At 38.5% G+C, this 16,121-nt stretch overlaps 1 protein-coding gene across 4 annotated transcripts in view; it reads left to right on the top strand.

Annotated features, from left to right (window-relative positions):
- MPP7 (membrane palmitoylated protein 7) overlaps positions 1–16,121 on the top strand; it is a 143,428-nt gene that overhangs the window by 31,069 nt on the left and 96,238 nt on the right. For 3 of the 4 annotated variants that reach the window (XM_042816650.1, XM_042816649.1, XM_042816653.1), the window contains one exon: positions 13,441–13,607. In XM_042816650.1, coding sequence (XP_042672584.1) covers positions 13,571–13,607 — 37 coding nt within the window. In that variant the 5' untranslated portion in view covers positions 13,441–13,570. Of the gene's footprint in view, positions 1–11,455; positions 11,583–13,440; positions 13,608–16,121 lie in introns of those variants that run through there. The other variant, XM_042816651.1, reaches the window with a different exon arrangement.

Raw genomic sequence — 16,121 nt, 5'->3', positions numbered from 1 at the left:
CCTTGACCGTCCTGCGTGGCTTTTGATTAAAAGGCGGTATTTTGTTCAGTTTCCAGCTGCTGGGCTGCACTGCGAGGAAATATCTTCTTGTATCCACTTAACAACGTTTAAAAAAATTAACTCCTAGATTCAAAAGTTTGTTTAAAATAGTGTATAATGTTAGAGTTTACATTACAGTATTTGTGGAAATTAAGTGACACGTCAAAACTTTTGGTGTTTTAATCATACCACCATAAATGAAACGAGCTGTGGCAGTGATATTTTGTCAAATAATTTACCATGAAAAGTAGCATATACTGTATAATATTTTCCAAAAATCTGAAGCCTACTGATGAGTGAGAAGAGTAATTATGTAACGGTATGAAGTTTAGACCACATAATTATATTGCTATAATGTAAAAGCTGACAGTGATGTGAAATTTGGCAGCACATATTACTGCTCATTTTACTGTTTTTCTTCCTCTTCTCCTTCAACACTTCAGTTAAAGGTCATAGTGGATGCAAGGGGAAATTCTAAGCATGATTTTTCTCTATCATGAGGCCGGATTTCCAGACTTTGGTGTACAGACTACTGCAGTTAAGCTGATTTTGTCATTTATGAATAGGTCTCGCTGCATATCAATCCTGCTTTTAAGCACAAATCATTCATTCAAGAATATTAAGATCCTCAAATTAGGAGTTCCATAAACCAGATGGCTAATTGTTTGCTGGAATATGATGCTGCTAAGTTTTAGATTTCTGATTAAGCTGAGAGATGTGTGGGAAATGCTAATACAGCGTTCAGTAAAGAGCGGAAGAAATTTGCTTTATTTGTTTTGGGAAGGAGTCTATTATGTTACCACTTTTCCTAGGCAAAAATTTAACGTATATCAAAGTCAAATCACAGGCTTGGGAACCTGGAAGGCTGAAGATGTTCATCAGAATAGCAGGGAGGGACGTGAAATGGGAAGCCAAAGTGCTTGCTTGGAGCTCAGTCCAGTGGAAAACTGAAATAAATGATTCCCTGTGTTGATGGCACGTTGTGTTGTACGTCTTAAAAACGTTCCTCTTGAAACTGCCATATGCTTTCTAGCAAGCTTTCACAAAGTAACTTATTGCAGGGCGAGCAAATTCCTTGGGCATCCTTCACTGACTGCTGGAGGTAAAAATAAAAAAATTTAAAAAATAAAGAACTGACTCAGACTTGGAAATACATCACAGAATCATAGAATGGCCTGGGTTGAAAAGGACCATAATGATCATCTAGTTTCACCCTCCTATTGGTTTTTATTTCAGATGCAGTAAGTAGTTCTTAATTAAAGAAAAAACACATAAGAATCTCACATGTGTGAGTTCATTTTCACTGAAACAAAACACGGGTTATCCCCATAATTAAAGTGTGTTCAATTGCAAACCGAGCAATTTGCTTTTTATGTGTACTTTGAACAGAAGTTACTTAGAAATTCACTGAGAAAAATCTTTTCAGTATCCAATTCAGTTTTTGTTTTCCCTCCATGATTTTTCCCTCAAACTATGAAATGTAACAGGTACCACTGTGATGAACCTGCTAAGGTCCAAGAAACGTATCCTGATGGAGAAGGCTGTGAAAAGTTCTTTTGTCCTCTGGGACTTCTTTGTGGTCTACACTTATTTTGGATAAGATTACATTATCCTGTTTGGATAATATTACCTTTATAATATAATGGAATTAGATGAAAAAATCTGTGAAATACATTTCATTTATCTTCAGTAGAAAAGCAGAAAAATAAGTGATTTATCCTAACCCAAGTGCTACTTCCTTAAAAAGAAAAAACACACAACTGCTGCAGAATATGGAACTATTTTGTAAATATATATATATTGTCATATTTTGTAAATTAATTGTAAACATTTCCTTATTTTTGTGGTTTCTTTTTCCTGACTTCATTTAGTTCCTTATTTTTTATGGTTATAGGCAAGACTTGTGTTCAACTTACTCAGGTAAAGAAGAAGGACAGGCAAAGCACTCCTTTGCATTAGGGCATTCGTACCTATTACATGTCACTGCTTACAGAACACGTGGTTTTTACTTACTGAGCAGCTTGCAGGCAATGTGATTTCAGCTTTGCAATACGTAATGTGAAAATGACCAAGTTTACAATGAGCGAGGATATAAACTTATTTTAACTTTTTATTTTTGTAAGTCGTGCCTAATTCTTATTTTCCACTCGATTCATGCTGTGCACTTACTTTTTAAGTGACTGGATTCAAACGTGTGGCATGAAATGAGAATTGCTCTGTTAGCAAAGCGGAAATCCATACTGACTGACTGAAAAGTGCAAGAGCTCCCTCTGCTGGCTGTAACGTGCTTTGTCTGGAAAGTTGAGGGGAACTTCAGTTATACCAGAATGATTCATAAAGGCAAACATGAGGTGAGCAACCCAGCCCTTTCTTCAAGATATTACCACTTGGTTGTGAGTACATGTGCACAATGTATTAAACCATGTGAAGAGGAAGCAGCAGTTCAAGAGGAGTTTACTGTATTTATTCTTACTTGGTGCAGACAAAATCTTTTGGTGAAGATGATGGCTATTACATGGTGTAGCTAATTTCTGAATTGTTTTTATGGAACTCTCTGTAGCAAGCAGCAACTTTTCAAAAGCTGGATATTGATATTGTTTGAGCCTTGCTCTGCGCCATCGCAGGCAGCAGGCTTCCTCTCTGTCAGCGTCGTGTAGCTGCTATGGTCAGGACAGCAGTGATTAATGTAGGCGTACACTGCCATTCCAGTATCATCTGTTTACATAAGTGTCACCTGAGCTCTTTGTAGTTGTTATTAATAATGTAAGACCTTGCTGGTGATGTGGTACAGAGCACTAAAAATTATTGTAGGTTGAGAAAGGGGGAGAAGTGGGCGTCTTTCCAATAATTTCCAGTTCTAGTTATTGCTACACCATCCTTTCCCTCCTGTCCCTGTAGGAAGCAGTAGGAAAGAGCATCCTCCCTGGCTGTTTGTGTTTCTTCAAACATTGCAGCATCTTCAATTTTGCAAATCCTCAGAAAACATTACATTTCTGTAGGTATTTAAGTTTAGAAAGGCAGTATCAGTCTTTCATGTAGCATTGTTCTGAAGGGCAGGAAAGTGGCTGGGTGAGTGGCACTGGGAAGAGATCTGTTTCTTAGCTGTTAAACAAACAAAAAAGAAATCAAGAAAGCAACCAAACAAAATCTGACCCAGAAAATGTTGTATCAGAATGAGTTTCTGCACAGGTGGAGCAACAAACTCAGGCCTGTCCTGGGGTCTGCCTGTGTGCCAAGTAGGGGATTGTGTTTTGTTCTGCATAAACAGGATTATCTGCAGCGATTTTGCTGGTGAGGCCATCTGCCCAGGAGCAGGGAGCAAGTCTGCTGCCACAGGAGGGAGGGGCACAGTAATGTCCTCTTGGGGGGGAAAGCCAGCAAAGGCTGAGGAGTTGTTCAAAACATAGATGCTTTGACTTTTGGGACTCTCTCTGGGTAGTTATGTGGGTATGAGTCACACTAGAGTCCCTTGAACCTGAAAACAATGACTGTTGTTCCATTGCCTTTCTTGCCTCAGACTGTTGCGTTACCATTGTAAGTATCAGTCAGTCTGCATTACCACCGCTGTCTGAGATGCTGCAGTGCATCCACTTCTGGTGTTCATAAGCTGGTTAATTCTGTTTTCTTTTTCTTCTGGTATCTTCATCATAAACACTGGATTCAGAAGTGTCGTAGTTCATTACTAGCTATGGCAAGGCACCATCCATCTCATCACCTCAGTGAATTGCTCAGAAATACACATTTCTGCATGCTGCCTCAGCTTTTCCCATTCAGCCTCACTGGATTTTGGAGACCTCACAGGTTACTGCAGTCTAAGGGAACTATAGCACCTTTGCTCTTGCTGAGACAGTTTCCAGAGTTCCCAATAAAATACTCTGTGGGTTTTTGTTTCTATTTACTTCTCTGATCTTCCTGAGATTTCAACATCTATTAAGACAAATTCAGCTACAGCCTACATATTTCACCTGTACTGTATGCAACGCAGCATTATAAGGTTTTGTGTATAACTTTCTGTAAGTCTGTATTAATGCTAGCATCTCTGTCATAGCCTTTTGGCTGGGAAGTACTGAGGTTAGTTTTGCAGCACAGCTGTGAGCATTTGTCTCTCAATATGCCGTATAGAAGCCAGCCACACAGCTGGGCACAAGAGGGCACGATTGCTCAGTTAGCAGTAGGGTTTCTGTGGTCAAGGACATCCCAGTGACTCAGGATGTGTTTTAATACTCTGATGTGAGTTGCTTCTCAGGAGTGATCGCTGTGACAGTGGCCTCCATGCAGTAGGTATTCCTGCATAAGGTCTGCAAGGTGCAGTTCAGCATTGGTTTTCAGTGGGACTTTTGTAGGATGGCTTTGGGTGCAGTGAGTAGCAAGAATGAAGCAGGTGTCAGATAACCAGCAGCTTATTGGATTCCTTCCTTTTAAAGGACATAGTATTTTGTACATTTACCTAATTCGGAAAGTGCAGAATGGTTGGAAAAAATATATCCAACCTGAGCTCTGTCAGCATTGTGCCTTTGTGTCATCAGTCAAAGTGGAAGCTGAGAGTGCCAGATAAACACGAGCCACTGCTTTCTTCCTTATCTTCCCATCTCAGGGTACACATGTAAGGAGCAGCATCCATCTGCTCTGGAGGAGACCAATGCAGTAACTGTAATTTTTGTACAACATAAGTGGTTTCTCAAGTAGCTGTACTTTGGCTGATCTCAGCTACCTTCCACCTCTCTATTTTTCAGTTTTTGAGTCCAGAGGGAAGACTGAACTGCCTCTTTTATACCTTCTTATAAAGAAGTGTACAGTAACTGCACATTCCTGTTTTAATTTCGAGTGCTATTAGGGAATCTACAGTGACACCATCTCAAATTAACGTTCTTACTGTAGAATGTTTTCCATTGCTTTGTCAAAACTTCTAAATTCACAATATTTTAATTTCAAAAGCATTGATTTAAAAAAATAAAATGCTTCTACAACTTTACTTAGGTACACCTGCTGGAGCTGGTATACTTTCTGATCTATATGGCACCACCTTTGTGATTGGCTAATAAACTGCAGTGTATGTAAGTTGGAGACACCACTACGAATAACTAAAAACATCAAATGCTCAATATCAAACTGCTTAGCTCTCTGGTTTATTCAGATTCAGACAAAATAAGAAAAATTTTGGTATTTGTATTATTACAAAAACTTTGGTATTTGTAGCAAATGCCAAAATAGAATCAATGCAGTATTGTTCACCTAGTTGAAATTGCAAAATCCAGGAAATGCAAACATTAAGTTTCCAACAGCAACATTAACTTGGACTCTTTGCATATCCTGTGTTTTCCTGGTTTTTACATACATAAAGTAATGTATTAAGCTGTGAGTTGAACAAGAAAAACAGAGAAAATTCTTCATGTAGGTAATGCTGCCAAGTTAAGTACTGTAACATTTGTGTTTATTGATCTTTTATCATTTTAAATTATTTTCTTCATAAAGATTGAATATGTTTTTTTGTGGTTTTTTTTTTTTTTTTTTTTTTTTTTTTGTCAAATGATTTTTTTGGCCTAATGAAGTGAAATCTGAGAATTTGTCTTCACTTCATGTGAACTCACCATACATTACCTTTGGTCTTGAATCTCACTCTTCTTCATCCATCACTAACTCAGATCTGAATTAAATCACTTTTGAACTTGACAATAAGACTTGAATGTCAGCACTGGCACCTTAATTGCAGTGGGACTGTAACTTAGTCTATACAGGCTGGCAAGACAAGATCTAACAATTGCCTTTAAATCTAATAGGTCTGGTTTTTTTTGCTAGTTAAATTCCTATGTAATTAAAGTGTCTGTACTCATGGAGTAGCTCAAGCTTGATGTGTTGCAGTAAAAGTGAGCTCTAACTGTATCTCTCTGTATGACAGTGTGCAACTTTGACAATGATATGGTTGGTTCTAAAATTGTAATGTCCCAGATGTTACCGTGCATTGATAGATATGCAAGTCAGAGCACTGGGAAGTCCTGCTATGAGGGCACGTAGAGCCTGGGGGTACAGAGCTGCTGGCAGAACAATCTCCCTGTCTCCTTGTATATAATCACAATTTGAGATATACAGAGTAGAAAAGCTAGGACTTGCTCGTGAAGAAGAGATTTGGAAAGGGAAGTTAGGTTTAGAAAGTAAAAAAATAAAAGAACAATAGAGAGATGAGGCAGTGTTAGGAGTGGAAATGTAGACTGTAGGAGTTTTATTTCCCTTACAGTCTTTGCTATCATGCAAGGACATGGGGATGTTGGTGAAGAAAGGGGTAAAGATTTGTTAGTAAAGTACCATGGGTTCACAACAAGAATAGTGAGTACATAGCAGTGCCACACAAGGAGGAGAGGAAGATGGATAGAGGTGTGAAGAAAGGAACAAGGTAGAATTGGGACAGCAAGGGCTGAGAGGAGGAATGTTCCCTTCTGAAAGGAAGGAAATGCGGAAATGAAAACAGAAGTGTTAGGAAGCGTGTCCTGAGTGAGAAGTCACACGCTGAGCTGATGGCAGGGCAACCTCAGTGCTTGCAAAGGAGAAAAGGAATGAGGAGAGTTTCAGATAAGCGTTCTGGAGCTAGCTGGAATCTGATAACTGGAAGATGCTGGGCTGAAGAACGGTGATGGGGAGCTTACAGGGAAGAGAAGACTGCAAGGAGTGCCTGGCATGCTTGAAGTACTAATAGTGCAGAGGCCCTGGGAGACGTCATTGCTATTCAGCTTCAACTTTGTTTTCTTTTACAGACTTAGCATCCCACAGCAACTTGGCTTGCAATGCTTGCAAATTTCTGGAAGTCAAATGTGCATGCTTCCTCCCACTAGATGCTGCCTGTCCATGTGCAGTACTTCACTTTTACCGCACCTGTAGGTGTAAGGAAATTTTTTGTTACTCATACTCAAGATGCAACTAATAAATTATCACTTAATAAATCAAGATATTTTCCAAATTTGAGCTAAAAGCATGTACTTTTCAGATTGCTCATCAAATGTTAAAACTTAACATTTAAAAAAAGTTCTTTTGTTTGGTTTTTTTTTTTTTTTTTGGATAAAAGTATGTTGAGAAAGTGGAGTTCATTCTACTTTTGCTCTCAGAGGAAAGAAATACATAATGTTTACTTTTTCATTCCTGTTCTCCCTCTCCCAATCTTCTTTCCCATCTAAAATAATAATAAAAAAAAAGTATCACATTTTGACAGAAATGAATTGTAGAAAGTTGTGTTGAACAAAGAATAACAGTTTGGAAGATGAAGTAATGTAGAAAAGGTAAGGTAGTCAAACTCTCAGTCTGCTATGGAAACAAACATAACATGGAAGCGCTGTAAAATGCTCCCTCCAGCCCCCCTCCTTCTCTCTCAGTTTGGCTCTAGAGGTGTAAAAATTTCTGAGTTTGGAAAAATAACATGTTAATACCGTTGCAGGATGTTTCTGAATTTGAAATAATAGTATTTGTGTGTTCACCTGTTTCTGTGGATGATTTTTTGGACGTGGGATGTTCTTTGAGCCTCGTGACTATGATGTTCAATATATTGCTGGCACAAACAGCTTGCTCAACTGTGAATAACTCAGTGATATATTTGTTGTCTTATTAAGCATGGCCTTAGTATTGTTTTTGTTTCTATTAGTTGGAGATTTTCCATCAGGTTTTGTAGACTTGAAATCAAACTGCATTATAGTACTCATAGAATATCCCAAGTTGGAAGGAACTTGCAAAGATCATCGAGTCCAACTCCTGGCTCCACATAGGACCACCCAAAAATATAGAATAATAATCCATATTTTAATATCATATATGCATTTCTAAAATAGGAGTTGCAGGGCCCTTTGGTACAAAGCATATCGTTGTCTGCTAAGGAGCCCTCAATTTTTCAGTATTTTGGAGTCTTTTAATTTACTTCAGCTAATGTTTGTCAAAAAGATTGTCGAGAAACCGTGCCAGAACAAAACTGTTTGTGCAGGTAATTAATGGAGAGGCTGTGGTACCTGCTGACAGGTTTTGTTTTTTTCCAGGAAAAGGAATGGTTTGCAGCTAGGGGAAAAGTGCTAAGAGTGTATCCAAACCAGTAACTCAAACCCACAGAGCACCTTTGATGTCAGACATAGCTTAGGTCACATTTTAGTGAATAGCTTTATTAAAATAGCTTATTAAACTAATATTATTCTGTCAGTCGGTACATTTTATTTGCAAAAAATGGAATCTGTCTAAGAGTATCTGACATCAACTACTCTGATGCTGTTTTAAATTAAACTGGTAGCTTTAGAGTATGTATTTAAAGGAATGTGCTCAATTCCTACACTGACGTGTAAACACTGAGTCTGAACAGAGCTCATGAGGTTTATTTTTTTTTTGTGCTAAAGACAGCAGAGGTGCACATTGTGAATGGTTTTGCCACTACTGCAATTTTATCTAGTGCTGCTTTTATTGAGTGCATTTTGCAAGTAACAAAGCTATATTTTAATGCAGCAACAATTTAAAACTTGTCATGTAGGATGAATAAATTACACTTGACATCTTGTGAGGTAGACTGCAGGACCTTCAGGTATTACTTTGTTTGAAGGTCTCTGAAATTGGTGGAGAAATTCTAATCAAGATACTGAGATTCATTTTTTACTGGGTTATTTTTTCTCTCAGGTGATAAATACTTCTTTCTATATAAGAGTTTTTTTCTATTTTTTTTTTTTAATTCAGCGCAGAAGTGAATCTATATTGCTTTCAAGCAATACATAAACATCAACTTCAGGGATGATGAAAAAATCTTCCCCAAAAGATAACATATTTGTTATTTGTAAAAGTTTTCCCATAAGTAGAGACCAGAGGTGTCTCTTTTCTGAAGTTTTGGGCTTCATAGTTAAATTTGAAACTGAAAATTCTGCTTTTACTCTCAAAATGTGATTATATCTGAACTCCCCATGGTGTAAGCTAAATGTTTGTATAAGCCACACAAAATGGAAAGCGCTAATGTAGTATCCTAAAATATTATGCAGAATCCCCACATTCATCTGGTGGATGAAGAGGGATGTGACGGCAATGATGTCAGTCAAGGCAGCTGTTGTCCTTTTCAGTTTGGGACACAGTTGAAGTCACAGGCACTCGTGCTCTATTGCAGCACTTCAGGTTGACTTTTCTGTGGGCTCCTGCTGACGATGTGCTTATGCTACCTATAGAGACCAGCTTTGGAGGGCAGCTAAGAGCCACAAGGGATTCTAGAAGACCGTCAGAGACTCTGTGATAGAGTAGACCTCATTTCATCTTCCTGAAGAGCAGACCACCACTCTCAATTAATATTTTGTCTACCATAGCAGATTTACTTTCCCCCCAGTCTAGAAAACCTCCTTTGGCAATTTCCTGTGCTGACTAGGTTTAGGAGATTTTGTATACATGTCCCTAGTTATTCAATTACTGGAGGCCCCACAATGAGTGCAAGACCAAATGGCTGTCAAATTTCCTGTCTCTGCATGAAATCTCTATCTGGTAGTTCAAATACCATTTGCAGGCATGCTGTTTTAGTTCTGGAAATGAGGGTTATAGTCTTCATAACTGTAGCATCCTTTAGAAGAACAGGCTGAGTGGGTTTCTTATATCAAACAACCTGTTTTTTATGTTTTTTTCCCCGAATTGGAACATTATTAGGTTCATGCTTTTTACATCTTAACTGTCTTAAGTCAATTCAAATAATCAACCTGCCTCTAAAATGTGAAGGAAATGTATTTATACTCATTATAGTGCCAAAATATTAAGTAACTTGTAAGGCAGACTTTCAGACAGAAGTATTACGCAGTTTATTAAGGTTTGGATGGGGAGCTGAACATAAAACCAAGTCTTGATGAGTGTTGTCTGCAAAGCCTGATGCTAGCTGTAAAGCCAGATTTGAATGGGTTTTCCTCCCTAAATAACTTGACTAAAATTAAGTGCCTGTGGCTAATGGGGTCCCTTCCATCCAAAGGCAGTAGATGAGCTCCAGCAGACACAGTGTGTAGGTCTGCTCACCTTAGTGCTTGTACATGTCTCCCTTTGGTCTCATCTTCTTTCCTGTATGTAACAGGTGGTGGGGAGCCGGATTTATCCCCTTCCCTTTGTATCCTACTGAGGGGCCTCTTGTACGTGTGAGACGCAGGAAAACAGTTCCGTTGGAGAGCTGTATTTGTATGGCTGTGTTGTGAAGGTGTCCCCAGGAGCCGTTTATAACCAGGGCGTTCAGCACCGCCATCTCTTACGTTGCCGTAAGGAGCTGAAGCGCGTCTGGTTTGGTTACCGTGCTCGTGTAGTGTCCGAGAGCTATCTGAAGGCGAGGGGAACGTGTTTTTGTAGAGGTGAATTGTTTTGGATGCCTTTAATTGAACTGCAGCTAGGAACGCCTTTCCTATAGGAGCCCGAATGGGCGCGGAGTGGAAAGCTTTCCGACCTTCCCGCCGCTCCGTTCGCGAGCCGCCTCCTCGGCTCTCGGCTCCCCGAGCCGAGCCTGCGGCGGGAGCCGCGGCGCCATGAGGCCGCGAGGTGGCAGCAGCGGCGCGGGCCGGCCGGCGGGAGCCTCCGCTCCTGGCTCACTGTTTCCACGCGGTGGCTGCCAGAAGAATCTGATACAGTGTGATATATAGAAGCAAGGTACGGCTGGAATAATGAAATTTCAAAAATAAGCCCTTTTTAGAGGTTGGTCGTAACGGTCCTGTTGGGTATTGTAAATGCCTCAGGTGCACTTGATACTGCTGTTGCGTTCCTGGCTTTTGGTTCTAATTTTTATGGAAAGATGGATTGAACTTCAATTTAAGAATATTCGGTAATCCCTCTCAGGACATACTGTAACAGCTGGTATTGCTGTGTTGCAGCAAATCGATTCCATACAGCAGCCAGCAGTGCTGATGGCCGCGCTCCGGCAGAAACTTCCAAAGCATTTGGAACAAAGCGAGCCAAAGAAAATAACATCATCGCTGCAAAAATGTGCCTTAATTTGCAAGTTAGAAAAAAAAAGTCCCCTTTCCATTCCAGCAAAATATTAAGCATTTTACTGGTAAGGATTTCATCAGGTCATTTATTTTTCATTAATATATATTTAGGATCTGGAGGGAATAGCTTTATGTGATATATAAGTTTCTTAAATAATAAGAAACTTGAATTCTTTAATAGTGAATGATTTACCGTGAAATAAAGAAAAATCAGGAGTAAATCGAGTTCAGGATACACAACATGTATGTCGAGCTGCTCCGCTTTCCACACTGCGCAGTGAATATTTTTTGAGGAACCCGCCGTTCTAATTAATAATCAGCATTAAGGAGAATTCTTTGCGTGTTTACGTGTTGTTTTTATTGGCCTTCTTTTTTAGTATACCGAAGTACCTCAAACTGCATATAAATGAAAGACGTCCCATTAATAGGAGATCCCTTTGTTTGAACAAGTTTCTTGCGCACATGAAAACCGAAAGCGCTCCCATCCGTCCCTGTGGCTGTAGCTGTGTGCTGCTCCGGGGGCTGTACGTGAGCTCAGGGCAGGAGTTCTTCATGGTTCCTGTATGTGGTCAAAAGAAAACAAGCAGAATTAGTGCAAACCAAGTATGTTCTTTTTTAATTTGTACAGTGTGTCCTTGGCTGTGATGCCTCTTTTTTTTTTTTTTTTTTTTCTTCTTCCTTTTGAGCTGCACCCAGGCTGGCTTTGCAGATAGATTTGTTTCTTACAACTTTGTCATCGTGAGTTGGTCTATTGCCCTGAAGCGCTTGCTTATCTCTGTTTTAAATTTTGTTCAAGCTGATAGGCTTTGTACTGATGTGATGGACAAGAAGGTTTTTTTGGAAAATTCAGCATTTTTAGTGAAAGCTTTTTTTTCATTACCGCAACCTTTTGTAACTAAAGCAAACAAAAAACACAATCACAGCCACCCCTACAACAGACAATACGTAATCCTTCCAGTTGCAGAAGTTGTCTAAGGCTGTAACTCTCACTTTGCTCACTTTCTTAAAACAGACAGGCAAACAGATTAGCTCGGTCTGAAAGCTGACATACAAAATCATTCTTCAGATGAATGCTTAGGGGGAATAAAAAAACCTCTTCTGATTCCTTCAACAATAGGCTTACACCTGTGGACGAGTTAACAGCTAACTTGTATCTTAATAATTGATTTAAAACTTCATATAAACAAAACAGTGGATGGCCCTTGCTATGCTGCAGTGTTTTCAGCAATGTGTGGATTTCTTTTTTTTTTTTTTTTGCAAAAAGAAAATGTTTCACAGCGTACAGTGTTTACAGCACCTGTATATCACTCCTTCATGAAGCTGTTGCCAACTGAATGTGTCCAAAATATGCACTTTCGAAGCCAACGTGACTTCAAAAGCCATTCTGATTAATATGAATATGCTTAGAAATTAAATAGAAACTAAAACAGCAACAGCAGCAACAAAATGCTCTCCTGTTTGTTTATGTTCTTCTGCTGGAGCAGAGCTGTGCTGGCTTCTTTCTTCAAGGACGCTTTTTGTTTTCTGAAACCTGAAGAAAACACCTTATTTTCTGTAAGCTTCTGCTTCTCCCTATCCCTTCCTTCTCCCTGCAAACACATCAGCCTCTGCCCTGCTCTAGGTAAACATTTCCAGACTTAACTTGTGAAAAGAATTTCATAGTTTCTCTTCCAGTTTCATGTTTTAACATACCTGAATTTAAATCTGTGCACTTATATTTGAAATTGGTTCGTACTTTCCTTATGTTTGCTCTGAGTTTTCCTCAAGAACTGTTTAAAGACCCAAGTTTAGTATCTCCAGGCTCGTGCAATAATTAAACAAGTATCTTTTTTGTTTGTTTGTTTTAAAAATGTGACTTCGTGGTAATGAACTATAGGAAAGAATCCTTATATGGTTAGCATGAGAATGGCTCCATAAATCAAGCTGCCATTTCCCCTGGATAAATGTGTGCTCCAGTCCTGGCTTTTATAATTTCATTTAAAATTTAGTTTATATTTCTAGATTAAGATCTGACATGTATTTTGTATTTGCAAATCAACTGAAAGGTACTGAAAGGAAGTTGAATAGAAACATGCAATAAATTACCATTTATGCATTATTTTTTCCCTGGGAAAAGTAGTAATAAAATTAGAATGACTTAAATTATTCACTGCTTTTATTTTTAAGAAATGCTTTCTTTCCAAAATACCAGACACACTGGAGTGTCATTTAAACAAGAGAAATGTGTGAAGATGCTTTTACAGTGGAATGCAATTATAGATTAGAGTGAAAAAAGCAAATCTTGTTTCACCTGCGGAGATAATCTTAGCAGTCATATATAGGTGCAAAAAGCTTGTTGGTTGTGTGAGACTTAGATTAAATCAAAAGCTTCTTTTGTGGTAAAGTTTGTAGCTGATTAGCAGTAATAATTTGCAGCTTAACGAAGCTCTTAATTGTAAAATTCTGTTTGTGATCTTTCTAGGAGAAAGGAGGAGATTGCATAAATCTTGGTAGACAAGTTGGCTGCAAGCAGTTAAACCGAAATTAACTTCTGCCTTCTGGCCGCAGAGTGCGAGTTTCACGTTGGTGTGTGATATTCTGCAGACTGAATCATGCCAGCGTTATCAACTGGATCTGGAAGTGACACAGGTATGCAAGCCAAGGAGGACTGCACGTTTCCTCCAGAGCTTATTTGTTAAGTCTACAGTCTCTCTTTCAAGAAATCATCAAATAATGTAATTAATTATGGTCTTAACAGATGCTTAAATTAGCACTTCAAGCATAACCTTGTCTTCCTGAAGTTAATGTAGGCAGATGAAACATCACAGTGTTGTTTTTTTTTTTTTTTTTAATTGTTACTTTTGTAAGTCCACCATTCTCTTCTCCCTGTCTTCAGCCTCCTGTACTATATATGGATCTGAAGAATTTGGATTCACCCCGGAATGATTCCTACAATGTTAACTTGAAAAAGGAGGAGGAAAAAAGATGATGATATCATACATGCCTTAATATTTGCAGCAGTCTAGACTATCCCCTCTGTGAGTTACTTATCAGTGAAGTTATTTCTGAACACAGACTACTTAGTTTTGACACTTCTTTAACAAATTAGGAGAAGAAAAATACTGTATCAAGTTCTCTTCCTTCCCTTGCCTTCCACACTGGAGTCCAGTTCCTTTAACCAACTGCAGGCAACGGGAGTGCAGAAGTAATTTTGCACAGTTTTAACCTTCTTTGTAGTAATATTAGGCTCTATTCAAAGGTTACATCTCATTTTACAGTTACAGTTGCAGTTTCTCTGCCCATTATTTTTGTCCCTATTCTAGGGGCAAAGAAAGTCAATATTGTTTTCTAAAAGATGTTTTGTAAATAGGTCATCCCACTGAGATTACAGTAGAGAGGTCACTGCTCACTGTTCTAGATCACGTAGTTGTATGCCCAAGAATTAATAGGATTTTGAAAAGGAAGAGGGAGATTTCAAGTCATGAATCCAAAAAGCAGTGTAAGGAACTGCATTTGATTATTATTTTAAATAGACTGAATAGTTTACTGTGCTGTTTTTTCCCTCACACTTCAGGTCCTCATAAGATTTCTGCTAGCTGAAAAGGTGAATCTTAAGAGGATTTTTGTTACTGTTTCTTTTTTTGTTTTGTTTTGTTTTGTTTTCTGTTTTTAACCATTTCGAGGTCCCTTCCTACCCAAACCATTCTATGGTTCTATCATTTGGAAGCAGGTTTTATTGGTTTTCTTACACTCTTTTCTGTCCCACTTGCTGTGTTTGAGAGATTTGACTACCATCTCCCCAGACTCTACCTCTACTTACTTTTTCTTCTCTTTCCCCTATGAAAATACATGCTTCACTTCTGTGGCTGTTGAAGCTGTTGAGTATACCTGAATTTTGGAAGACGTTAGCTCTATCCTGAGCTAATTTTCCGCTGTGGATCTTTGCTTCCTTTATCATATAATCATTTGTGTCTTTCCAAAATCTGCTTCATTATTATGTTTTTAAATATTATGTGACCAAATACTTTCTGATGTTTCAAGACAATTTTGAGATGAATAGTGGGGGGGGGGGGAATGTGTGATGACTGGCGCTTGGTGCTAATGATATTTCTAGGTTTATTATTTAAAGAAAGTTAATATGCCCAGAAGTATTAGTAATGGACATACTCCCAGGAAAAAGGAAAACTGCTTCATCAGATGGGAAAAAGATACTCCTAATTTTAAAATTGTGTGTTACTGTCTCTAAAAACAATGTTTGATTATGCTGCTTAATGCATGTGATTCTCCAAATACACTTTGCTTTTTAGCACACACCCTAATTAATTAACTTTACATTGTCCCAGGAGATCTAACAGTGAAGTATGCTAGAGACTGTGCTCTCTATCCTGATTGTAATACAAATGTTTTTTAATCTGCAGCATGATGCACCTCAGAGCTGCTTTTTAGTTCTTACTCTTTGATTAATAAAATAAAATTAAAGACAAAAAGAAAAAATGGGGAGGAGCAGTTCTTATCTTCGTTGTTCTCCATTGGAAGGCAGGCAGACCACCTTTCCTCTTGTCCTTCCATTCTGACTGCATAAACTGCTGGTGGCTGTGTGTGTTCCTGTAGTGGAGTTAGCAGATTAATTGATGTGGGCCTTACAAATGTGCCTCTAGGGTAGGGGAGCAGCTTCATTTAGTCTGTCTGCTAAGGCTCTATTTTATTAACACATTCAAACAAAACTCCAATCTAGTTTATTTTTATATTTGTTCTCACCTGGTGAAGTAAAAGTAAACTGGGATTTGAAAATGAGCGAGAGTTCTACTGAGAATTAGTAAAGAGAAATGCATCATCTGCAAGTGTCAGAAACATTTGCAAGTTGTGGACTGTTTGAAGTTTATTTTGTTTTAATATTCTTAGACATCAGATCATGATCAAAAGCAGGATAGCGCTCATGATGGGCAACATTTTATGCAACTAAAAGTTGTTCTATTTGTGTTAATGTTGTGTAGCTTTTACTTTGTCAACAGGCAAACCAGATTTGTGTAGCTTGCTTCCAGCTAGAAGAGTTATTAAATGTTTAAATGAAAAACATTATTAAGAGTTACAGGCTTATGTTTGTGCACATGTGGGTGTATGCACACACACACACACACACACACACACACACACACACACACA

This window comes from Centrocercus urophasianus, unplaced genomic scaffold (assembly GCF_019232065.1).
Source record: "Centrocercus urophasianus isolate 14NV4802_14NV808 unplaced genomic scaffold, USGS_Curo_1.0 seq_16, whole genome shotgun sequence".
NCBI lineage: Eukaryota > Metazoa > Chordata > Aves > Galliformes > Phasianidae > Centrocercus > Centrocercus urophasianus.
This window is presented reverse-complemented; position numbering and strand designations above follow the sequence as displayed.